A 26,319-nucleotide genomic window follows, 5' to 3' on the forward strand; every position below is an offset into this window, starting at 1 on the left:
GAGCCAAGGCTGCCTCTACCATGCTTGCTCCAAGATTGGGGAGGCGAAGGCACGGGGGTGGGGGTGGATACCTACAGTCCTTTGTAGTTCTCAGCACGCTTTTCTGCTGAGCCAAGGACCACTGCTTGTAGGTGTTGCTCAGGCTATCCATGGTGATGTTGTTGTGCTTCCCCAGAGAGCTGAGATAGATCACAATATCCTCTATCTCCTGGTTTCCCAGAGGGACTTCAAGCTGAAGAGAGAAGAGAAGCCCCAGACTGGACAGGCTCCGATCCAAACATCCCATCAGAATGGCCAAGGCCTTGTCAGCCTGGCCCCACCTTTTAGTCTGGTTTCCTCTACAGCCATTCCCAGCTCCAAGGTCCCTGCCACAAGAGCTCAGAGCCCTTTCCTGGCTGCAAACACACCCCTCAATTTCTCACCCTTCCCATTACTCAAATGCCTCCCTTTCAAAGCCTGAAAAACTTCTATCCCTTCTTCAAAACCCAGTCCAGATACGCCATCATCTTTGCAGAATCTGTTACATCTTACTCTGGGCTCCCACTTGACTTCTTACCAATCCCAAAGCCAGCTTTCCTATGATAGATTTGAAGAAGGATTTCACATGTCTATCATTCTTGCCCATGAGGGACACACAAGCCTCCTTTAACTGAGGGTAAATAGGATCAAAAATATGATACATATCACTCTTTTAAGGAATGAGCAACTTTGCAGGAGCACAGTGCTTGCCAGCCTAACAAATATTCAAGAAGAAACATTTTAAAAAGAATATAATTTTGTTCTTCAGCTTCTTTAGATAGCAGTCATTATTACTGAGCTTTTTATAAAGCAGATCAGAACTCTCCAAGTATGAAAAGATTTAATGTTTTGTCATCTTGGTTATGATGAAAAACAATTTATCTTTTTCTTGTTTTCAATGCTTTGAAATGTCACATAAGTACATGTCATAAAATGATGATGTGAAAACTGGGATGATTTAAAATCATAAAAGGTGTGGCCTCAGCTTTCTAGAATTATTTTATAAGGAACCTTGTATTTGAAGTATATAAAAACTTAATTCAGCAAACTTTTTCTGTAGAGTGCCAGATAGTAAATATTTAGGCTCCATGAGCCATATGGTCTCTGTCATAAGCACTCAACTCTGCCATTATAGCATGAAAGCAGCCTTGACAGTCCATAGATGACTGAGTGTGGCTGTGTTCCAGTAGCACTTTATTTACAAAAACAGGGAGCAGGCTGGATTTGACTCCAGGGCCATAGTTAGCAGGTCCCTGCACAACCAACAGAACCTTCTTTAATGATGGAAATGATCTCAATCTGTGTGTTGCAGCAGAGGAACTGCTTACCATATGCGACTATTGAGAACTCAAAATGTAGCTGGTGTGACTGAGGGACTGGACTTGTCATTTTATTTATAATTAATTTACATTTGGAATAGCCAGTGAAATTGTGGTCCAGTACCAAGGGTATCACTGGGAGCTGCACAGAGATACTGAGTCAGAAGCTGCTTTTTTTTTTTTTTTTAGTAATTTTTTTTTATTGTCTAAAGTTTTACATATGTCTTCTTTTTCCCCAATTGACCCCTCTCCCCCCAGCCATTCCCACCCCAGGCAAGCCCCCACCGCCCCAGTGTCTGTGTCCACTAGTTATGTTAATATACATGCATACAAGTCCTTTGGTTGCTCTCTAACCCCTCCTCCCCTACCATTTGTCTCTGGATCTATTCTTGTTCATCAAATTATGTTGATCAGTATATCCCACATATGAGTGAGATCATGTCAAATTATGTTGATCAGTATATCCCACATATGAGTGAGATCATGTGATATTTATTTTCTCCGACTAGCTTATTTCACTTAGCATAATGTTCTCCAGTTCCATCCATGCTGTTGCAAATGGTAAAAGTTCCTTCTTTTTTATAGCGGTATAGTATTCCATTGTGTAGATGTATCACAGTTTTTTAATCAACTCATCTGCTGATAGGCACTTAGGCTGTTTCCAAATCTTAGCTATGGTGAATTGTGCTGCTATGAACATAGGGGTGCATATATCCTTTCTGATTGGTGTTTCTGGTTTCTTGGGATATAGTCCTAGAAGTGGGATCACTGGGTCAAATAGAAGTTTCATTTTCATAAAACTATGTGATTCTATGTGATTCATATGCCAGTGACAGTTGGAAAAGCTCTAGAAGGTTCTAGAGGCAGGACTGAAGGCCCAGCAATCTCAGTGCTCAATTCAGGGCAAGGATGGGCAGCTGGCTGATTATGGGGCCAGCTCTGCAGACTTTCCACTCAGACTTTCAAGGTCAGACCAGTGCAGGGGTGGTTTTAGGGGTTTGATGTGGCTGCAGGTTAAACCGCATTTTCCCATCTGGCTTTACAAGTGATAAGACTGATAGTTTGAGTTCCCCGAGTTTCCTTTTCACTTGGTCCAGGGTCGGGGGTGGCAGCATGGACACCCTCCCCACTTAGGCCAGCCTAGAGGGAGCACGGGAGGTACTTACCACCTTCAGAGCCATAATGAACAGCTCCCTGGAGATCGCCTGGTTATTGCTCTGTTCCACCCTGGCAAATATATCCAGGATCTTCATATTGTGGCTGCGCAGGTAGGAGTACAAGACAAACAGGGCAGAGGGCTTGGGCAGTCGGAGCTGGGGTATCGGTTGGTGGAATGGTCGGAGGATTTTCTTCTGCACGAGGAAAGCAAGTGGGACAGAAGGGAGAGTTCAGGGGAGACAGGCCAATGAAACATGATCCCCGGAGTTAGGGAGAAATGGGAGAGGGAGAGGCTGAGCAGCTCTGAACAGACAGCAAGATGAAGTGCATAGAACACTGGATTCAGGCAACCGCAGGACAACTGCATTCTGCCACAGAACTCCTGGGAGACTTTGCTTTGCTGGGCCTCAATTTCCCATCAGAAACAAGAGGCTTGAACAATATGGGAGCTAGAATTTTATTCTTATCCGCATCTCTCTGGTCAGACCCGTCAGTATTACAACCCCACCGGGCTCTCAGTGCACCAAAATACGTGCTTCTGCTTGGAGCTAGATCTCCCACCTCCGGCCTTTGCTCCAGCTGGGCCTTCTGCCTAAGCCAATGCCTTTCCTTCTTTCTCTACCTGTCCAATCCTCCTCCTCCTCCAATTCCAGGTGAATGGGAACATTTAGAAGTAACACTGCCTTACCTTGCTGCAGCACCCGACAGTTTAACAAAGGGCCTTCCTGTTCCCTAGCTTACAGCTCCTCTGTGCTCCAGGAGGGGTGGGGACCCACATCTATTCACAGCCTGTAGCAAACTGTAAAGTCATTCTCTCTCCTGGGGTGGTTTTTAAATATAGCCCCAAATCCTTCAACTCTCCTCCCCTCAGAGATGGAGACTAATTCCCCTCCCCTCAGTGGAGGCAATACTTAGTGACTTGCTTCTGACAAACGGAGAGGTAACAGTCCGAAGCTGCTGAAACTGAGACAGGTTCTAGAAGGCACTGCACCCTCCTCCTTGTTTTCTCTTGGACCATTCACCGCTGCCATGTGGTGAGGACACTCAGGCAGCCCCATGGAGAGGTCCATGCGGCTAGGAACTGAGGTGTCCTGCCAACAGCCACGTGAGCAAGCTGCTTCGAAGCGAATCCTCCCACCCTAGTCAAGCTTCAGATGTTTGTGGCCCCCACCAGCATCTTGAGATGAAAAGCCTCTGAGGGAGAGCCACCAAGCTAAGCTCCTCCCAGATTCCTGACTTGCAGAAAGAGTGAGAAAATAAGCCCTTCCTGCTTTAAGTCATTTTGGGGAACTTGCTACCCAGCAATAGATAACTAATGCGCCTCTGTTTAAGGACTTCTGTTTGCTGCTCTGTGAAATGGGGTGAATGATCCCCATCCTGCCCCTCATCCCCTCATCTGGCAAATGGGGCTGCTCACCTTGGTGGGGCTGGGAGGAACCAAGTGGGCCATCAGCGGGGCCACAGGATGCTCCTTGTGGGTCATGCGTAAGATCTTGGCCTCTGAAGGCGTGAGGCTGGACTTGTTCTGCAGCCACTTGTCTATGTTGACACATGACTCTAGTTCCTGCCGAAATTTCAACCTCTGGCTCATCCAGGTTCTCACATCCTCCGGGGGCTCTTGGACATCCCTGGCTTCCAGGGCTTTGAAGCTGGGGATGATTTGTGAGGGAGCCTGGGGCTGTGGTGTTGGATTGACGACGGAGGTTGCATCTTCCTTTCGAGGCAAGATGATGATCCGCCGGCGGCTTTGAGGCAGGTGGAAGTCCTTCTGCTTGAACTGCTTGAAGCAGTGGGCAATGACCAGTTCAGGGTTGAAGACGGGACCCCTGCTGGCATCTTCATCACTAGTCGAGGTCTGAGACTGGCAGAATCCTTGGGGGAAGATCGTTAAAACGTGAGTTTCTTTCAGGAAGAGGACTAAAGGAGTCAGGAAGGGAAAACTCTTTAGCACCAGGCTGGGCCCCGGGGCACCTGGTTTCCATGCCCAGCTTTATCATCATCTTCCTATAATGATGAAGACAATGACCTGTGACTCCCAACGCAGGCACTACGCTAAGGGCTTTGTGAGCTTTCTCTTATTTGTCTCATCAGATTCTACTCTTTTTTTGTTGTTGTTGTTAATCCTCACCCAAGGGTATTTTCCTTTTATTTTTAGGGCAAGTGGAAGAGAGAGGGAAAGACAGAGAGAAACATCGATATGAGAGAAACACATTGATTGGCTGCCTCTTGCACGAGCCCCAACCAGAGCCTGGGCGGGGAGAGGGATGGTGCGGGGAGCCTGCAACCAAGGTAAGTGCCCTTGACCGGAATCAAACCTGGGACCCTTTGGTCCACAGGCCGACACTCTATCCATTGAACCAAACCGGCTAGGGCTCAGAGTCTACTCTTACTCCACTCCCCAGTACTCCTAATGGGCAATCAGAATGATCTTTTTCAAATGCCATTCTTACCTGCTCTGGTCATCCAAAGCCGCATAGTGCTGTGAAGAGCAGAGGCCTTGAAGCCAGAATGCTCCCGTCTGGGCCCTGGCCCTGCCACTTCTGACAGCACGATCTTGGGCAAGTTCCTTAGCCTCTCTGTGTCTCAATTTCTTCGTGTGTAAACTGGGGATGATACCTACTTACTGAGTGGTGGAGATGCTTGGAATCAGCCCATTTTGGAGTTGCTTTGTTCAAAGTAGCGTGCTGTTATTTTTTTTATGTACTCACCCTTCGGCCATTTTGATACCTTTCCACGACTTTCCAAAGTAAGGTCCCATGACCCTTCTCTGCCAACCTTTCCTGCCTCATTACTTGCTCAGCTTTCCTTACTATGCCCCAGAGACCTTGGCTTCTATGAATGATCCCTGAATGATCTAAGCCTCTTCCTGCCCAAGGGTTTTGCACATGCTGTTCCCTCGGGCAGGAATTCTCCTTCCCCCATCCATCCCCTCTTCACGCCTCCTCATCCTCCAGATCTCAGACCAAATGTTACCTTTCCGGCTCCCAGGCTCTCCTATATCCTCATGTTATCTCTGCATAACACAACCCATGCTTTTCCTTCGGGGCCACTTATCACAAGTATGTAAATGAAGGGTTGCACTGGCAGCCCTCATGCTTAATGAGCTTGGGGTCTTCTTTTATTTGACATTCTTTAAAATTTTCTGATTTGAGTTACTTTAGGCTGGGGCATGCCCTCTCCAGCTTGCCATGGTCTCCACCATTCCCTGTTGTCTCACACGCAGATCAATTCTTTTTCATGTGTCTTGTTCAGGCAGACCTTTCTGTTTGACTCTCCTGGTCCAACTGGTTGATGTCATTGTTGTTTTAATAGATTGTGAACCAGGGCCTCATCTCTCTTGCTCCCTCACTTTTCAAGCCCAGCATCTCCACAGGGCCAAGTGGGAGCTCAGTAAGTATTTGGTGAATGAGTGAATGACAAATGGACAGACTAACAGGTTGGTTCTATACTCATTTTACGGATAAGGACACTAAGGCCCAAGGTCACACAGATGATAAGTAGCAGAGCTAGGACATGAACTCTGGTTTGCCTGGCCCCAGAGCTGTGCTCTTAGCCATTATCCCAAGGCGGTCACTGATTTCTGCCAAGTTTCCATTTTTTTTATGCCTAAAATGATATAAACTCTGCTCTAGGTACCTCACAAAGCTGTTTTGAAGATCAAATGCATATGGGAGTGTTCTTAAATTCAGAAGAGATATAGCATTATTAAAAACATTGTCACTATAATTTTTCTTCTAAAACCAAAACTCTTCTGCTTACAGCCCTTCCATTACTGCCAACTAGCTTCCAGAATAACGTTCAATATTTTAAACCTGACCCCACCTGTCCAACCCAGCCCACCCCAGCCCTACCAGCCTCTCTAATTTCTCCTTCACTTGTTCCTTCTGCCTCACCATGTATTTATATTCAAACCGTATCTGACTGTGGTTCCTCAGGTACCCCTTCCTACCCCCCCCCCCCAAAACCATGCTGTTTCCTCCCTCTGGAATGCTCTTCTCCTGTCCCTGTTTCACTTGATTGTTTTGTACTGATCCTTCCAGAGTCAGCTAAGGCATCATCGTCCCCTGAAGCCTTTCCAATCCCTTCCTCGTGTCCGCTCTAGTTTGCCACAGCCCCATGCTTAGCCCCATCATTGCACTGACCATTTTTTTTTCTGGATAAAGATGCATTCTGAGTTTTTCCTTCCCAACAGCCTGCGAGTTTCTCAGTGACAAGGACTGTGTCTTAGTTCCCATGTGTTCCCAGTGTCCAGTCTGACACAAAATGAACATGCAACACATTTGTTAAAGTCTCTTTACATGCCCATGTGTTCCTTTTGTAGTCAGAAAACAATGAGTGCACATCAATGTGGACATAAATGAGTGCTTCTCAAAAACCCACTTATCGTTTCTTTGAGGACAAGATGCTGAGTACTATTGAGAATTTAGTCATTCGTCAAATCAGCTTTTACTGAGAATCACCCAAGGCTGGGTGCCCAACTACAGTACACTGGCACAGAACAAGGTAGGGTAGCCAGAGGGATAATGAGATACTCTCAGCCAGGGGAGAAGTACAGAAGGAGAGACCCATCATGGAGGGGGGACAGACATGCACCTTCGAGAATGAGTCTGGTTTTAAGGGGTGGAGGGACAGATGTGGGCAACATCGCAGGGGATGGGGTGGGATTTGGGGATTTCAGGGTTACTCAACATTTTCACAAGTTGGAAGCACATTGTGTGTGAAGGAGGAGGTTAATGAGAATAAAGTTGGAGTCATCTCTAATGCCAGGCAAAAGGGTTTAAACTTTACCTTGCAGACCATGGGGTCACATTTAAAATATGCTCCTCACTGCTCTCGCTACTTCCACTTGTGCCCTTCCTAGACCCCCAAATCTATGGTCTACAACAGAAGAGTCACTCCCCCATCTGAAACCCTCCAGTGGCTTTAGTAACAGCTTTTCAGCGCTCTTAGAATAAACACCTCCCTTCTAACAATGTCCCATAAAACTGGCCTTGCTGGTCCTGCTCCCCTCTCCTTCCTCGTCTCCTCCCACTCCCTTCTCCCTTGATTACTTGGTCCAGCTATACTGGCTTCTTCTTATTTGTTCAATTTTCCTAGCTCTGTCTGTTCTTAGTTTTGGCATTTGCTGTGCCTTCTGAAGAGCATAGAATTCCCTAAGTTTCCCACAGGGATGAGTCCTTCTCCGCATATAGTTCTCAGCCCAAGTCATCCCCACCCAAAGTCATTCCTACCACCCTCTTACCACATCATAGAGCTTGCATTCTAGTGATCTTTGGGGTCCTCTGTCCATTGATAAGAAAGTGAGGAGGGCTCTTATAATAAAACTAGAGGCCCGGTGCAAGAATTCATGCATGGATGGGGTCCCTCGGCCTGGCTGGTGATCAAGGCCTATTGGGGGGCTGGCTGCCCACAGGAGGGACCCTGGGAGGTTGGCTGGCCCCCCAATCAGGGCCTATGGAGGGGTTGGCCAGCAGGGTTAGGGACTGCAGGAAGTTGGCCAGCCTCCCAATCAGGGCTATGGGGGGGCTGGCCAGCAGTGGGAGGGCTGCGGGAGGTTGACCATCGGGGGGGGGGGGGACAGGAAGGAAGGAGCCGTGGGAGGTTGGCTGTGGGAGTGCACTGACTACCAGGGGGCACCTCCTGTGTTGAGCATCTTCCCCCTGGTGGTCAGTGTGCATCATATCGACTGGTCGAACAGTTGTTTGGGTCGATCGGTCATAACAGTCACTTAGTCTTTTATATATATACTGGAGGCCCAGTGCAAAAAAATTTGTGCACTTGGGGGGGAGGGGGAGGTCCCTCAGCCCGGCCTGTGCCCTCCCGCAGTCTGGGACCCCTCGGGAGATAACGACCTGCTGGCTTAGGCCTGCTCCCGGGTGGCAGAGGGCAGGCCCAATCCCTAGGTTCAGCCCCTGATTGGGCTCAGAGCAGGGCCGATTGGGGAGTTGGGGGGCTGCCCCCTGTCATGCACAGAGCAAGGCGGATTGGGAGGTTGAGATGCCACCCTCAGTCACACTCAGGGTAGGGCCGATTGGGGGGTTGGGGCACCGCCCCGTCACACTCAAGGCAGGGTCGATGGGGAGGTTGGGGTGCTGCCCCCTGTCACGCACAGAGCAGGGCCCATCAGGGGGTTGGGGAGCTCCCCCCTGTCACTCACAGAGTAGGGCCGATAAGGGAGTTGGGGCACCGCCCCCTGTCACACACAGAGCAGGGCGGATCAGGGGATTGGGGCGCCGCCCTCTATCACCCACAGAGCAGGGCCGATCAGGGGGTTGGGGTGCCGCCACTGTCACACTCAGGGCAGGGCCAATGGGGAGGTTATGGCTCTATGCCATCACACACAAAGCAGGGCCCGTGGGGCGGGGGGTTGGGGCACCGCCCTCTATCACCCACAGAGCAGGGCCGATCAGGGGGTTGGGGCGCCGCACCCTGTTACACACAGAGCCGCAGGGCGATCAGGGGGTTGGGGAGCTCCCCCCTATCAGGCACAGAGCAGGGCTGATTAGGAGGTTGGGGCACCTTCCCCTGTCACGAACAGAGCAGGGTGGATAGGGAGGTTGTGGCCCCGCCCGCTGTCACACACAGAGCCGCAGGACGATCAGGGGGTTTGGGCGCTGCCCCTGTCACGCTGATCCCGGTGCCGGGAGGCCTCTCGGCTCCGCTGATCCCAGTGCTAGGAGGCATATTACCCTTTTACTATATAGGATAGAGGATGGTGCATGGGTGGGGGCCAGCTGGTTTGCCCTGAAGGGTGTCCTGGGTCAGGGTGTGGGGGTCCCCACTGGGGTGCCTGGCCAGCCTGGGTGAGGGGATGATGGCTGTTTGCAGCTGGTCACACACCCTTCAGGGTTGGGGGTCCCCACTGGGGTGCCTGGCCAGTCTGGGTGAGGAGCTGAGGGCTGTTTTCAGGCTGGCGGGTGACTGAAGCTCCCAACTGCTCCTTTTTTTCTTTTTTTTTTTTAAATTCTGTGCCAGCTTTAGCTCTGGCTCCAGCTCTGAGGCCTCTGCTCCTGAAAGCAGGTATCTGGTTTGTTTGGGTTCTATAATCGAAACACTGTATCAACTCCAGCTCTGAGATCCTGGGCCAGCTGAAAGCAGGTTTCTGGGGGTTTTGTTTAGCTTCTATATTTGTAACAATGTTTCAAACTGCAAGCTCAGAGGCCAGCAGCGGCAGGCGGGGAACGTTGGAGTCCTCCATCACTGAAGCAAGCAAGCCTCATGTTTGCTTCAAGCTGCCTGGCTTCCAGCTGCCATATTGGCTGGCAGTTAATTTGCATATCGCCCTGATTAGCCAATGGGAAGGTTAGCGGATGTACGGCTAATTACCATGTTTTTCTTTTATTAGATAGGACTAGAGGCCCGATGCATGAAAGTCGTGCAAGAGTAGGCCTTCCTTCCCCTGGCTGCTGGCACTGGCTTCCCTCCAGCCACCAGGTCCCGGGCTTCCCTTGCAGCTCTGGCTTCATCTGGAAGGTTGTCCGGAAGGACATCCAGTCTAATTAGCATATTATGCTTTTACTGGTATTATTATAGAGAGATAAGTCACTTTGTAGTTGTATGTAGACACTGTGAAAATGTTCCCGAGAGACTGAGGAGGAAAGTTCTCAGAGGCTAATCAGTCCCATTTTCTACCCAGGTCAGGGAACTCTTTTTTCTTAAAAAAATATTTTTATTGCCCTGACCGGTTTGGCTCAGTGGACAGAGCATCAGCCTGTGGACTGAAGGGTCCCAGGTTCGATTCCGGTCAAGGGCATGTACCTTGGTTGCGGGCACATCCCCAGTAGGGGGTGTGCAGGAGGCAGCTGATTGATGTTTCTCTCTCATTGATATTTCTAACTATCTTTCTCCCTTCCTTTCTCTGTAAAAAATCAATAAAATATATTAAAAAATATTTTTATTGATTTTAGAGAAGAAGAGAGAGGGAAAGAGAGAGAAACAGCAATGATGAGAGTCATTTATCAGCTGCCTCCTGCACAGCCCCTATTGGGGATCAAGCCCACAACCCAGGCAGGTGCCCTGACTGGGAATCGAACCATGACCTATTTCATAGGTCAATGCTCAACTACTTAGCCACACTGGCCGGGCAAGGAACTCTTTCTATAATCCCCTGGCATACTTTGCCTCTGTATACTTCCGGTGATAGGGAGTTCCCTGCTTAACTTTGGGAACGCCTAATTCTGCCTGCTAGAAAAGACTTCCTTATATTGACCCAGAATTTGTTTCCCTGGAATTTCTACCCTTTGAGCCTAGTCCTCCCCACTGATGCCTCAGGAAACACAGTTGTTCGCTCTTTTTCTGGGATAGCCAGCCCCTCAGGTGTCTGGAAACAATTCAACTTTTAAAAATTCTCCCTTTTTCCTTTGGATCTGATTCAAATCTCTTCCTAAATTTCATCCTATGTCTCTGGCTACTTGTTCTTGGGCCCCTCTTTTCCTATCCACCCTTTAAAAGTTGGTGTCTTCCAAGCTTACACCCAGGCTCTCTTCTTTCTTTTTTTTAATTGTTTTTTTTTTTTTTAAATATGGAGGGGGGGTGAGAGAGAGAAACATTGATATGAGAGAGACACACCATTGATCGGTTGCCTCCCATATGTGCCAAACCAAGGCAAACCTGCAACCTCGGTATGTGTCCTGACTGGGAATTGAACCAGAGATTTTCTGATGCATGGATGATGCTCCAACCAATTGAGCCACACTGGCTAGGGCTCTCTTCTTTTTTAAAACCAATCTCCTTCACTCTATGTTTCTATAGCCTTCTGTATGCTGAGGACAAGCATACCAATATTTATGACTTAGAATTATCTCCAGTTTTCTACATACAGTTGCTCCTAAAGCATCTCCACTTTGATGGTTTACAAGGATCTCAAACTCAACCAAATAAGACTAAACTTGTCTCCATGTCCCTGTCCCCACTTAATCTGGTCCTCCCGGTAGCTTCCCTATCTCTGTGAAAGGCACCTCTATCTACCAGGTCATCCTGATTACCAGCCTGAGCATCATTTTGATTGCTCTTTTCATGTTCCTCATCTGATCAGCCCCCAAGTTCCTATAGTACCCTCTCTGGTCTGGCCTCTCTTCCTCACCTCCCAGTGCCCCCCACTCCCAACATTCTGAGTCTGCCAATTCAGTCTCACCATTCCCAGTGGCTTCTCCATCTCTTGGCTCACAAGATCTTTCATGATCTTATCCCTTCTGACCTCTCTTGCCTCTCACCTCCAGGAACACTCAAACTATCAGCAATTTTCTGAAGACACCATGTCTCAGGTCTCTGTGCGTGCTGTTCCCTAGGCCTGGAATGCCTTTACTCCCCCTTTTGGCTTGGAGAACTCCTGATTAAGCTCCAATGTAAAGATCTCTTCTAGGACCTTGCAACTGTTCCTCCCCATCCTTTATACTTAGCAAACCTCTTACTCCTGGATGTGGCCCTGGCCCAGCATTCACTCTTTGTTCTGTAATCATCTGTTTATCTGTCCTTCACCTCTGATGTTGTAGGGCTTTGCCCAGGACTGGTCCCACAGCAGGCTATTGTCAAAAGTTTGACCACTGACAACTTTCATGCTTCTACTCCAGCACCAAGCGCATTAATGTCCAGTGAAGAAATGGGGTGAGCCTGGGCCTGGATACCTTTCCCAGGCATACTGGGTTGGGCTTCTGGTTTCTAAATCAAGGCAACTTGACCCACTCCTCCAGCCCAGGCATGAAAATCTGAGAAATGTGTATGACCCACCCCTCGACTCCCTGGTAACCCCTCCCCCAGAGGGGGACGGCATAATAAGACATGCACCTCCTGTCCTTGCTCTCACTACACTTGCACACGTCCGCCTGGGCTGAGAGCTTCCTGGAGGCGGCGCTGCTTCCCGGGAGCGGGAGCTTACCCAGCATCGACTGGGGGAAAAGGCCTCAAACTTTTCATAGGAATAGTCCATGATTGTGGACGCTGAAGAGAGGAAGATCTGTGTATGTGTGCGTGTGTGTGTGCACGTGTATGTGCGTGCACGCGCGCACGCGATCCCTTGCTTTCGCGGGAGTGTCGAGATTTCTGAAAAACAGTCATTTTAAGTTTTGCGAGTGTTGAGACTCGCAGGGCATGAAACAGTCTGTTGCCAGGACTACGGATGCCCCGCGCCGGTTGGCTGAACGCCGCCACTGCCATGCACTGGAGGCGTCTGAGAGCAGGGAGCGGACTTGCACTTGTGGGGGATGGAGATCCTGTGGCTTCGGTTCTTTTCACCCGTCCATCCCGGAAGGGGCGCTAGGAAACAGCGGTGGAGAGTTCCTGGCTTGGCGAAAGGCAAGATTTCTTAGTTTGACCCGGTGGCCCCTGAATCTGGAGTGATAATAAATCCCTGGTTTTCCAATAAACCGTGGGATCTTCAGGTCTCCATTTTTCCATCTCAGTGTTCTCATCCAAAGAACAGGCCCTGTTGTAGGAACCCATGTGAGCCGTGGCATATAGAGGCAGCTCTTTTTTATATGCTTTGCCCCTGCAAAACAGCATGACGCGGTTGGGAATTACAGAATCCGAGAACTGGAGTATTAATAATAAATATTTGAAATGCTCATCACCTAATAACTGGATGAACTAAATATGATCTATCCATACAATGAAATGTTTAGTTATGAAAAGAAATGAAGTAGTGGTGTCGCATCATGCTGCGACATAGATGAATCTTTTAATTAAAATTTTTTAAAAATATATTTTTATTGATTTCAGAGAGGAAGAGAGCGGGCAAGAGATAGAAACATCAATGATGAGAGAGAATCATTGATTGGCTGCCTCCCACACACCCCACACTGGGGATCGAGCCTGCAACCCCGGGCATATGCCCTTGGCCAGAATTGAAACTGGGAGGCTCTGTCCGCTGAGCCAAACCGGCCAGGGCAACATAAATGAATGAAGACATTGTGCTAAGAAGCCACACACAAAAGGCCATATCTAATTCAATTTATAAGAAATTCCTAGACTAGGCAAGCTTAAAGACACAGAAAGCAAATGAGTGGTTACCAGAGGCCCACGGTGGTAGTGGTGGGGGCATTGGGTTTGACTGCTAACAGGTACAGGGTTACTTTTGGGGGTGATGGGAATGTTCTTAGTGCTTTTTCTGGGTAAAGTACCACCTTCACTGAAGTGCATTATTTTTGTGACTCTCCACAACCTGAGGTAGACACTCAGATCATCCCTATGGGCCACATTAATGTAGCACTTTTGTAAGGCTCCATTTAAACACTTACATGTACTAACTTAAAAATTATAGGCACCACAATCCCATTCTGAAGAGATTAGGAAGCAGGTACAGAGGTCAGGCAACCTCACATGCAGGCCTGGCTGTGGCACTCCTGATGGAGATTCTGGGGGAGGGAATTTGACGGCAGGCCCTGCCACACCTGATGCCCTAAGCTTGCTGAGCTTGCCCTCCCTACCCTCCGACCCCAGGGTTTCAGAGGCCTCTCTATTCTCTTAGCTGCAGTATTTGGGCATCTTGTCTCTACACCTTACCTCTTTTGTTCCCCTTAATTATTGTGTGTGCCTTTCTTGTTCCCAGTGAGGGCTCTACAGAGCCTTTTCATCTTTGTACCCCTCCCTAGCACAGAGCTTTTCCCTTGGTGAATGCTACTTTGATATTATTAAATTAAAAATGTTATGGGGAGTTATGAAGGCGATGTTTGCCTTTAGTGTGTGTGTGTGGCCAGTTTCCCTGTTCTCTGGTCAAAATCCATCCCTCAAGAGACAAACTTGCTCACTAAAATGGAAACAACCAACTAGCCCTGCAACACACTGCATTCTGATTCTATTCACACATCATCTTACAACAAAGGTAGTTTCCTTAACAATTTCCTTCTTTTTTCATTTATTTGATCTATTTAATTTTCAAATCATACCTTAAAATGGCACTTGGTCATTGAGACTTGCTAATAGGATTATTTTGTTTGGTGAGTTCTTTTATAAGCAAATGTTTCAGTATTGAGCTATAACATTATAAAACCTGTATTAAAAATTACATAAAACTTAAAAGACCCTGTCCTCCAGCTGGAAGATGAAAGATGGGTAATGCTTGAGTTTTCACAAAGGGATCAAAGTAACATACATGAGCTACAAGCTGATACTCTGAAATAGAATTATGGGAGATATTCACATCAGGTTATCAAATTAATGCTGGGGTCAAATCTCCAATTCCTAAATGCCAACACATGATGACAAAAAAAAGACTTATTTTCCTTTTGGGGGGTTAGCTGTTTTTAGTAAACATTTATTATTTTTTGAATAGTTTATTGATATTTCACAGAGGGAGAGGGAGAGAGAAACATTGATGTGAGAGTGTAATATGATCAGCTGCCTCCTGTATACCACCAGGGATAGAATCTGCACCTTGGGCATGTGCCCTGACTGGAAATCAAACTGGCAACCTTTTGGTGCACAAGACAACACCCAACCAACTGAGCCACACCGGCCAGGGCAGTAAACGTATTTTTTAAAAAATTAACTGCCTAATACATACTGTACTATCTTTTTACATGTTTGGCTACAAACTCTTTGATTACTTTATTTTTAAAATATTTATTTTAGAGAGAAAGAAGATGGAGAGGAGGGGAAAAGAGAGAGAGAGAGAGAAAGAGAAACTGATCTATTCCCTGTTCCATTCACCTATGCAATCTATGCATTCATTGGTTGATTCTTGTTGACTAGGGATAAAACCCATAACCTTGACATATTGGGACAACACTCTAACCAAATGAGTTACCCAGCTCTTTCATTACTTCTTGATATAATAATTGTATAATAATATTTTTATAGAAAGAGAATAGAAAGTCTAATCTTTCCTCAAGCAAGGTAGAAATTTGCTTTGTATTATTGATAGTTTAGAAAATTCTTTTTCATCTTCAAATCACATTTTACTATTGGAAAAGTCATATACATTTTTAGGATTGTTGTCAAATCACAATTTATTTTTTAAAGAAATCTCAAAACATGTTATAGCACGTTCAGTAGTAAAGATCTACCAGTGACACACACATTAAGAATTAGGTTTCTAGTTGGGCTGATTAAAACCTGTATACCTGGAAACATAGTTGGTTGGCTTAATGGAGCTCTGAAGAGTCAAAGCAATATATAAAAAGTGAGTTTTAAAACATCACAGAGTTTTTAAGACAGACTTAATTTTTCATGATTTTCCCAAAGCCAGTCATGATATTTATTTAACTTATGGTCTTCAGGGTGCACCTGTAAGAAATGAGACAGAGGCCTTATATAAGTTAGTCAGAAATACATTTATAAAATTGACTTTTTAAATATTTGGTAGGAGAACATACATTATGATAATATATCTGGAAATTATAACCTTTAACCTGACTGGATTCACAAATGTTTAAAATGATATCTTACATTAAGGTAATACTTTACAGTATATAAAGTACTCGCCAATTCAGTACTGATCTTCACCAGAACCTGGGGCATGAAGTAGTGATAACATGACCAAGGAATAATACACCATTTTCCAGTAGGAGGTTATTGACTCAGAGTTAAATGAATTGCTCAGGTTACAATAAATGATGGAGCAGGGATGGGCTTAGCCAGACAAACCTACTAGCTGATCACAGACTAAGAAAGCAGTGTAGCAGGCTACCTGGCAGTGTCTATCAGCCAGTACACACCCACATGCCCATGTGCTAGGCAAACTAAATAGAATGGGCAGCTGAAGTAGGATCCAGTTACCACAAAAATAGTTTGAGACTATTAGGAGAAACCCTAGTAGCATTCCAAGCTCAAACCTGCCTGCTTTCCTGTGGTGTACTTTTAAAGACTTGTAGGATTGCGACAGGAAGAAAACTACATTAGGCTTAGAAACATTACATGGATGTAATGACAGGAACAGGGCCAAATGACAAACTGTTGGAGGTCAGTCAGAGGTCACACCAAGGAGTCTTTATGGACTTGGGAGTGTCTATGGATCCTCTCCTTGCTGCCAATAACTGCATGCCACCCACTGCCCTTCAAGTTTTGAACTATAATAGCACGCCTGTCCAAGAAATAGTTTTAGCCATAATAGTGGACTTATTTTGTCTCAGAAACAAGAGATGTTCTGGCTGCCAGTGGACCTCACCTGCTTCCACTCATTGATGCAAAAAATTCGGTAGGAGTCATTGCCGTATTTGCCAATCCCATGAAGCTCAATTGGGTATCTCCACTGCTTCGTCAGATACTCATCTGAGAATATAACAGCCCACATATCAGACCAGGCTCTAGAAAGATACTTTCCCCAAATGTGTGGTAATGGAGGACTGGATGGGAGAATAGCAGAAAGGGACAGGGAAGAATCTTTCCTAACAACCCCAGTTGTGATTGCTCTTTCTCCTGAGTTCCAGAAGCATCTGTCTGAATATCTCATCTGCCACTTACTGACCATTTTTGCTAACTCAGAGGTATTGTCCTGAGGGCTTCCTGCTTCAATGACTTCTTCCTCTAATTATGCTCACATGGCTGGGCAAAGATTTATTGCATGGGTTGATGGGTGACTGTGGTTTGGGGTAAGTGAACTGTTTTTAAATGCCTTTGGTGCTTGAGCTGAATGACTTCTATTAATGTAGCATCCGTGGACATAAAAGTTTAAGGTGTGGCTTTCTTATAGAGGCACAGTTTATGTTTTTCCGTTGGGTATATGGGAAATTACCTGAGAACTTGATAATGGTTTTTGCTCGAAGTTCGTAGAGACCAATAGGTTTAAGAAGTTCTGACACATCTCTCCAGTCTGCAGTTCTTGCTACCTCAGCTGAAGGATACTTCTCCAGAAACTCCCAAAGCACAGGAATTGCCATTTTACCTGGATGTAAAGATAACTAACTATGATTATAAGCTTCCAGACGGGCTAGTTTATGTTCAGGTACTTTCTCAACTAGAAATTTCATATAGAGCCTTTTTTAAAAAAAAAATACCATTATTGAGAAGTCATTACCTAAACTAATAACCACTTTCAGAGTGAAAAACCAACACCAATAATCAATTTGGTTAACAGTCCAGATTATGCTGAAACCTGACTCTACATAATACAGGGGTGGGCAAAAGTAGTTGTATGAGAAACAGTTTATTCTTGTATTCTTATTTACTAACTAGAGGCCCAGTGTACGAAATTTGTGCACGGGTGCGGTCCCTAGGCCTGGCTGGCGAATTGAAGTGCGAGCATCTGGCATGGAAGGGCAGATCCCAGCTGACCTCTGGGCCCTGGGCAGCACCTGGGCCCCTAGGCCCCCATGTGCCCCCCTCTGCCTGAGTCACGGCGCCCGAGTCCCCATGCAGAGATGCGGTGGGTGCAGCGTGGGCCTCTGGGCTGCCTGGCGGTGCCACAGGGAAGTGGGGCAGGCAGTGTGCTCTCTCCCAGCCAGCCTTGCAGATCAGCTCCTGCGTGAACCCATGGGGAGCCCGACCAGCCCGTGTTCCCAGAGGCTGCAGCCCGGCTCACCAGAAGACGCCGCACGGGTGTGGGGTGGGTTCCTTGTGGGCACCTGGTACCTGAGCCCGGGGTGTGAGGGGTGGGGGGAGGAGGGTTGGGGAGTTGGGGTTCCTGGGTGTGTGCGTGAGCCCTGGTGTTCTGGGGGAGGGCAGTAGGGGGAGTGAGAGCAAGCTTGGTGGATACCCCGCATTCTCACCACACCTCCATCCCTGTCACCCCTGCCCCTGGGTAGCTGGTGAGAGGTCACAGCTCCTGCCCGGGCTCTGTGTCACCGATGCCCACCATGTTTCGCACTGCCCCCCTGGTGGTCATCGCACATCATAGCAAGTGGTCAAACTCCTGGTTGAACGACAGCCAGAGGGGACAATTTGCATATTAGGCTTTTATTATATAAGGATTATTGTATGACTTATTTGTAAACCTACTTTTGCCCACACCTGTATTAGTTTTTACATAATCAAAGCATCAGATAAATAGTGTAAAAGCATATAGAACAGAAGGTGTCAATGACATTAAAAAAAGCATTCAATGGTCCTAACCGGTTTGGCTCAGTGGATACAGTGTTGGCCTGCGGACTCAGGGGTCCCAGGTTCGATTCCGGCCAAGGACATGTACCTTGGTTGCAGGCACATACCCAGTAGGGAGTGTACAGGAGGCAGCTGATCGATGTTTCTCTCTCATCGATGTTTCTAACTCTCTATCCCTCTCCCTTTCTCTCTGTAAAGAAATCAATAAAATATATATATTTAAAAAACCAAACAAACAAAAAGCATTCAATGAAAAAATGCTTTTATACATGACTAAGGGTGAAGGAATGTTACATAATTGATTTTCACCGATGACCAAAACTAATCTGAAAGTAAAAAATAAATGAAAATCTGCTCCTTAGTGCTATAAAGGCTCGTCTAACATTCTCATGGTGAAGAGTTTGAGGGCTGAAAGGGGAAGGCCTTTACCTGAGGTCACACAGACTCAAAATCAAACTGGAACACAGGCTTCCCAATCAATTCAGGGCTCTTTCTCATCACGCTGTCTCTAAGAAGGTACAGGTTACAATAATCCACAAACCTGAGGTGCGATTGAGAAATATCGTCGCGATGAGGAGCTTCCATGGATCGTGAAAAAGTGTTTCCTGGACAAGATTAAAAGGTGACCGAGGAGGTGTCCACTTCTTAAAGGCTTTGCGACGTGGGGGGCTAAGAGCTGAACAAACACACTGCATCAGAGTTGGATATCTGAAATAGATTTAAAATCTGATTTTCTGATTGGGAAAGGATACCTTCTTTGTTGTATTTGCTGGAAAAATATAGGCTTGTTTTCCTTTTCTCTACTTGTGTCCGTGGGATGATGTCTTCTGAAAAGGAAGAGTGAACGTTGGTTATAGAATCTATGGTTTAGCCTAAAGAAATATTTAGGAATGCAAATAATAATAACAACAATAATAAAAACTACTATTATAAAGCATTAGGTGTTTGCCAGGCAGTATGCTAAACGCTTTACAAAAATTAATCAATTTAATCCTACAAATGACCTATGAGTTAAAGGACTATTTAATCTCCACTCTATAGATATGGAAATTGAGGTACAGAGAAGCTGAATAACTTGCCCAAGGTTAAGTAAGTAGTAGAGTTGAAATTCAAATCCAGGTAGTCTGACTCCTGAGTTCAGGCCTTTAACAACTCTGTTACATTAGTTCTCTATAACTTATGATCAGAGTTCATAGTGTTGAAACATTGGAAATAATATGGAATATTTTAAATTATGACACTTTTGTACAATGTTGTCATTAAAATATTTTTGAGAATATGTCATGAAGATTTTCTTACATCTTTAACTTTCACGTGAAAAAAAAGCAATATTCTACATGTGACCCCAATTTAATTTTAAAGAGTATATAATGTATATATACATACATACACACACACACACACACACATACATAATTTACAGACATTAGAATAAAATAAACCAAAATGGTATAATGGTTGTTTCTGAATGGTAATTTTTCTTTTCTTCTTTAATTTTCTAAAAATTCTGCAGTAAACATTTTTACACTTGCCAAAAAAAAAAAGGGGGGGGGGGATAGAGACCAAACAGAACCTGTAGAAAAACCCAAGACCACTATTTACTGGGAAGTTCAGTTAATTTACCAAAGACTATTTGACAAGTGTTATCAGGCTTCCCATTTCAAAAAATCATCACATTTAATACTGCCTTTAAATTTGAATGTCAGTTAATACTACCTTGCATTTGCATAGTGTGAAGCCATCTTTTTCACTTCTCATTTTACTTTACAATATTCTCGATATGAAAAACAGCACTAGTAAGGGTTACTACCTCCATTATACAGATGATGAAACTACGACTTAGAAATTAAGCAACCATTCCAAAATCACAGTGAGACTAACTGGAGACTGGGTCAAGTATCCCAGTTTTCAGATAATTAGTTTAGGGTGTTTTGCCTTTCTAGTTTAAACAGGCAAAGCCTAGTAGAAAGTAAAAAAAAAAGTTAGAGGTTTAAGAAACTCAAAGTCTTTAAAGAACAGACGTGAAGAATTCTTACGCAGGTCCTAGGTATATTTGGCCATCTTCTGTTAAAGGTGGAAAAATTCCAGATATGGCAAAGACATAAAATCATGAGTGGGCCTGACAGCAGGAATAAAGTCTAATCCCCTGCTCCACCAATCTGTCCAGGCTGTCTCCTGCAGGGTTTAAGTAAAATTACTATTGTTCTTTAAAGGAGTTATTCATTATACCATAATGGCATAATGAATAACTAATATCAGGGTGCTCAAATGGTCTCCTTTTTATTTCTTATTCACTGAGGTATTATAAAGGCAAAAGTCCTCAGCTCTAAACTCTGTATCACGAATAATAGATGAACTATGTAAGTACAGTTTTGAATTATTTAGAGCTCTAAAACAGTTTAGAGAAGCATTACATCATCATAGATGATAAAAATGACTATGATATATACAAAATTGAATTGGAAGTCACATATCTATAATAAGTATTCCCAGCCAGTTTATATATCAAAGCAGTCTTCCTTTTCCGTGTGAAGCCTTTTCATTTCCCTCAAGTTTTAAGATTACTGGCTGGAAAGACGGGAAGAAGGGAAAACACTGTTCAGAGTCCGAGCAGCTGCACCAGGGAGAGATGTTAGCAGCTGTTAATGGCACAGTTTTCCTTTACTAGGGGCATAAAGGCAGTAGCCAGCTAATTCCCTCTGGCATAGGAAGGGGTTTGAAGATCAGTTAGACAAGGTACTAGGATCAATTGGTAGAATGTATCTGATTTTTGGCCCAACTTCTTCATTCTACTCCCACATCTTAACCGGTTACAGGCATGAAATATAGCATCCAGGAATATAAACTGCCTCATCACATTTTTAATAGCACTTTAAATGCACCGAGTACCTTGACATATTTTCACAGAAGTGGAATCTTTCTCAGTTTGTGAGCAGTTGCTGTCCATTTCAGAGCCACATTCTAAACTGTCAACATGCAAAGGTTCCTTCCTTTCCCCAACTTCTACTTTTGTTATTTCCTCAGATTCTAAAAAGGTATTCTCACACCTGTGTTCTGCTTCTTTGGTCGAACATAATTTGTTTATGATGCCAGAAGTTATTTGTTCAAAACTAAAATTTGATCCCGAACTCAGTGATTTTTCTTTTACGAGTCTCGTTTCTTCCTTGGTCACATTGACGGTCTTGTTGCTTGCTCTGGAATCAGAAATGCATAAAGTTCTATCAAGCTGACTTTCTTGTGCAACAGGCTCACTTTCAGCTTCTGCCTTATTATGCACAGATTCTCTTTTTCTCTTACTTTGCACAGGATCTGGAAAACTCTTCAGGCACCCTGTTTTAGTTTTCTTAATGTGAACTCCTTTCAAAGTAGTCATCTTCCCTTTGGACTTCCTAACCTTTCTGGAGTCAACATCAGTAACACCGTCACCTTCTTTCAAAAGCAAATGCATGGCAGTGGAGTTAGATAGTTCCCTGCTCTCTTGGGATTCCAAACTACCACCTGGCAGAGGAAACACATCTTTTTTCCACCTGCTTCTTGTCCTGAGGTTCCGGTTTGAAATGCTGCTTTCATTTTGCAGTTGGGATGTCAGAGCTGCCGTGCTGCAGTCTTTATATTTTGACTTGACGCCCCTTTTAGACAGTACAGTAAAATCAAAGTCCTCTGGTTTAAGAGACGTCTCTTCATTTTTGTGAAGATAATTAGCAAGTGAACTTTTGGATCTGAACTTTAGTCCTTGTGGGCTAAAAATGATATTAAAGGAAACATTGATAGTAAATAAAAGTGACTTTTAAAAAGAATCAGACCACATTTCAGATGCTTAATTAATAATTTCCAAATGTTGCCAGGGGTATTTGTCACTTAAAATAAAAATATTGATAAAATGGTATTTTTAAATAGTTTCCTCAATGAGGAGAATATGATTCTATAAAATAATTTTACAAATATAACTTAAGTGCAATTTTATCATTAACCATTCACAGTAGGAGAAAATGTATGTACTTGTCCCTAAATCACCTGATAAAACTAACCAGTGACACTGAAGAAATAGAATCCATAATGGTTTTATGGTAATAATACAAAAAAGTCAAGATACCTGCTATGCTTTCCCACTACCTGTTTAAACAAAATTATTTGGCTGCACTATCTTTACCACTTTGCATGCTCACCTGATAAAATATACATCATATCTTCCGGCTGTTTTTCCAGATAACCTTTGCTTCACAACTCTTTCCCATCCACATGGGACAGACTTATGGCATTCTGTCATTTCAGCACCACCACACTGAGCAGAGGCAATGGGTTCTTGCAGCAAGGGATTGCACTCACTGCTGCTGCTTATCACCATTTGTTTTTCATCTTCTACTCTTTCTGATGCCAGAACATTTTCCTTGCTGAAAAAACAAAGTAAAAATGATTAGCTTATTTAAAATTGATTTTATTCTGCTTATTCAATTTAAATCTATGACAGAGCAGGAACCACATGGTCTATTTGGATTGTGGGAGAGATTAAAATCAGTATGGACCAGTCTTATGCTATGGGAATATCCTTCTGCCATCCACTGTCTTCCTATCTCCAACATGGGTTAAAAAGGGTTGAAAATCTCTACACGATGAAAAGCTCAAGCTATTGGCTAGAAACTTTTTAAAATTAATCATTCAGTAGAGCTATTATAATGACTTCTGATGACACTGGCATAATTTTAAAAATACGAACCAAATGCTGAGCTCAAGCTAGGATCAACAGACCTGCTTAAATGAGTCAGTGAAGAACCCTCCTCTTTCCCAAATAAGTGAGGGAAAAATGTTATTTTTCTTGCATTTTTACATGCATTTTTCTCAGGGAGAGTATCACTTTCATCAGATTACTTACCAAAAGGTAATTTATGACACAGAATTTTCAAGTCTCTTTCATTCTTGATCCTCATAATCTTATGAGGTAGGTTGGATAAAGATTACTCTAATTTTATTGATAAAATTGAGTGATGGGAAGATTAAGTTATTTGCAGAGCTGATACCAGAACCCAGGTCTACTAAATCTAATACTACTCCCCCTGTACTATTATTGAAAAACTTCAGCAGAGTATATCCTAATCACTAAATCACACATTTCAAAAACTGAATGGGTATAATGATGTCTAATACAACTTCCTTTCTAGAAATAGGGAAACTAAAGAGCTAGTGACTAACGAAAATTAGAATCAAGGTCTTCTGACGTAATTTGGGGCCATGTAGTTTTGGGAAGCTCGGTGGATCTTGAGAAATTACAGAGTTCACAACTTTAGAGATAAGGAGACTGAAATCTGGTGAAAAGAGTACAAACTTTAAAGTCAACATACTGGGTTCAAATCCCAGCTCTGCCATTTACTCGCTGCAGGTCCAGGAACAAGGTACCTAACCTCTCAGTCTCCCTTCCTCATCTGTAAAAAGGAGGTAATACCTTTGAAGGTACTTCTGAGGATTTCATTTCCAAACAAAAGTAACTCATCTTAGCCCCAGATTGCACATACACAAGTACTCAATACATGACTGTAGCTTCCTTACTGCTCACAGGACCCATTTTTGGGGCGCTCTTGGCTGCTTAACATGACTTCTCCTTCCTAGGATCCTCCTTCTCAGTAGACGTCTCCTGGCACCAATCCCTGCTCCTCCCAGCCGTCTCGGCATTTTGGGGTGAGGAAGTCGGGGACACCCCAGGGCTGACCCCACCGGAAGAGTACTGAGTTCCAGCCTTAATTCCTAGGAAGGAGCCCTTGAGCCTCGAGGTCCCTGTGGACTCCCGGGAGGCCCACCCACCTCTACTCCCCCGCTCCCACGTTACAAGTGGTGAAACTGAGACCCGGAAGCGGACAAGGACTTGCCGGAGGTCCCACGGCCGGTCTGGGGCTGGGCTCTCACTAGCGGTGACGGAGGGAGCAGCTCCACTGTCCCCCAGGCTCGGACTCTCCATCCCGGCCGTGCCTCTCCAGCGGACTCCGGCTGCACCAGCGGGCCAACAGGGAGCGACGCCCAGGGCGTGGAGCAGAGTAAGAGGCGAAAATTCCTTCGGCTCAGAATGCTAGGCTGAAACCTAAAACTGAGGGCGGTAAAAACCTGTCAAACTCCATAGCCGCTTTCCGGCCGCCCACTCTGCTTCGGCTCGTTCCACCGCTCGGCCAATGAGGTCCTCTGTCGAGGGAGACGCACCGCCCTCCGCCCATTCTGACCAATCGAGCGCGCCCCAGTTGCGCAGACGCCGGCTGGGCTCCAGTTCCTTCCCCGCTTTTGCCCCTTTACAAGCCCTCCTTTGCAGACATGCGCACTCGGAACGCTGCGCGCGTAGCTCACTGCGCATGTGCGTTGTCAACGGTAACTCAGGTAGCCGAACTGGCGGGCGGCGAGGGCCGAGTTGCTGAGGCGGGGAGGAGGGGCCGGAGGCGTGAGGGAAGGCGAGATGAGGGCCGTCTTGACGTGGAGAGATAAAGCCGAACAGTGGTGAGGAGCGGGGCATTCCGGGAGGAACGGGAGGCCCAGCCCCGGCGGGGATGGCGGTAGCCTTTGCGAGAACTCCTGTGGTTGCCAGGGGCAACGGGCCGGCGGCCTAGGCTGAGGGCGCTGAACCCCGGGACTGGGTGGCTGAGAGGTCGCTCCCCGACCCCTTTGCAGATGGAGAAACTGAGGCTTGGAGAAGGGGCAGAGGAATGTACACATATCACAATTTGGCCCTTATGCCCATTACGCCCTGGGCTCCTTTACATCCATGACATGTTTCTCCAACTTACTTGCCTTATCCACATCTCTTATTTACTTGATGTTTTTCTCTAAATGGTCTCTCTTATGTTCGTCTAAATAATATTATTTGCTATAAGAAGATAACTGTAAAACCTAAGTGAGGAGCCCTGGCCGAGTTGCTCAGTGGGTTGGAGCTTCTGATACGCCAAAAAAGTTGAAGGTTTGATTTCAGTTAGGCACATACCCAGGTTGCGGGTTCGATTCCCTATGGGAGGCAACCGATGGATGTTTCTCCTCTCTCTCTCTCTCTCTCTCTCTCTCTCTCTCTCTCTCTCTCTTCCCTCATTGGGTGAGGGTGGTCCCAGGCATCAGAAGGTCGCAGGATGGAGTCCTACTCAGGGCACATGCCCAGGTTGAGAGCTCCATCCCCAGTAGAGGGCGTGCATGAGGCAGCGAATTATGTTTCTCTCTCATATGAGGCCGCGAATCCATGTTTCTCTCTCATTGATGTTTCTATCTCTCCCTCTCTGAAATCAATAAAAATACATCTATTTTTAAAAAGCATATCGCCAGTGAGGATTTAATAAAACTTAAAGCGAGGAGAAACAGAACTGCCGGTGAGCTGTAGCTAGATACTGTTGCTATGGAGCCTTTAAGCCTGAGGTCTACTATCGCTAGAACTGGAGATTTAGCCCGTATGGTCAGGGAGGTGCTTGAGATGAATAGCATCAAAGCCAGACGTTCCCCTGTGCTTAGTTAGAAGGTCTGAAAGAGAATCAAAAGGGAATGACACTCTCACCTTGTGATTCTCTTATTTAATGCCCTATTCCATTTTTATCACCTAAATTCATCACACAGTGACACGTTTTGGGAAATACTGACTTACTGGATAGTTCTCCTCAGCCTGAGTTTTAAAATCTTCACGAAAATGATCTAATCAGCTTCATTGTGAAACCTCTGTTTTGGCCCTTGACACAGGATATTTGCCATTCCCTCTCAGTCTTTTCTTAGGCCTTTCTGTGTGGCATAAGCATGCCTTCTTTCCTCATCTCCTCACATTGAGACCCTTAAACATCTTGTAGATGATTGCTCTGTGGTGTACTTTGCACTAGTAATAGCTAGCACCATGTGCCAGGCACTGGCTAAG

The 26,319-nt window shown here is 45.4% G+C and overlaps 3 protein-coding genes across 11 annotated transcripts in view; 1 reads left to right on the forward strand and 2 right to left on the reverse strand.

The window, feature by feature from the left end:
- EFCAB12 (EF-hand calcium binding domain 12) overlaps positions 1 to 12,633 on the reverse strand; it is a 25,734-nt gene extending 13,101 nt beyond the window's left edge. Inside the window, 4 exon segments of the mRNA XM_059663648.1 lie at positions 76 to 232; positions 2,504 to 2,689; positions 3,913 to 4,367; positions 11,973 to 12,633. Of these exon segments, the coding sequence (XP_059519631.1) occupies positions 76 to 232; positions 2,504 to 2,689; positions 3,913 to 4,367; positions 11,973 to 12,051 (877 nt within the window). The 5' untranslated portion in view covers positions 12,052 to 12,633.
- Positions 12,634 to 15,409: 2,776 nt separating this feature from the next.
- On the reverse strand, positions 15,410 to 24,602 carry MBD4 (methyl-CpG binding domain 4, DNA glycosylase). 7 transcript variants are annotated; one of them, XM_059663655.1, is made up of 8 exons: positions 24,360 to 24,602; positions 22,631 to 22,855; positions 21,354 to 22,204; positions 19,217 to 19,291; positions 19,006 to 19,140; positions 17,161 to 17,310; positions 16,594 to 16,697; positions 15,410 to 15,713 (listed from the first exon to the last, which is right to left on the reverse strand). In XM_059663655.1, the coding sequence occupies exons 2-8, from the start codon at positions 22,807 to 22,809 to the stop codon at positions 15,636 to 15,638; spliced, it is 1,572 nt and encodes a 523-aa protein (XP_059519638.1). In that variant the 5' UTR covers positions 22,810 to 22,855; positions 24,360 to 24,602; the 3' UTR covers positions 15,410 to 15,635. The 7 variants fall into 7 exon arrangements, with proteins under 7 accessions (XP_059519638.1, XP_059519636.1, XP_059519637.1 ...); XM_059663653.1 differs by having other exon boundaries at positions 24,323 to 24,602; XM_059663654.1 differs by having other exon boundaries at positions 22,631 to 22,851; positions 24,319 to 24,602.
- A 192-nt stretch (positions 24,603 to 24,794) lies between these two features.
- The window catches only part of IFT122 (intraflagellar transport 122), a 73,989-nt gene continuing 72,464 nt past the window's right edge, over positions 24,795 to 26,319 (forward strand). For all 3 annotated transcript variants that reach the window (XM_059663649.1, XM_059663652.1, XM_059663651.1), the window contains exon 1: positions 24,795 to 24,935. In XM_059663649.1, the coding sequence (XP_059519632.1) occupies positions 24,895 to 24,935 (41 nt within the window). In that variant the 5' untranslated portion in view covers positions 24,795 to 24,894. The remainder of the gene's footprint in view (positions 24,936 to 26,319) is intronic.

The sequence above is a fragment of the Myotis daubentonii genome, chromosome 14, assembly GCF_963259705.1.
Source record: "Myotis daubentonii chromosome 14, mMyoDau2.1, whole genome shotgun sequence".
Classification (NCBI taxonomy): domain Eukaryota; kingdom Metazoa; phylum Chordata; class Mammalia; order Chiroptera; family Vespertilionidae; genus Myotis; species Myotis daubentonii.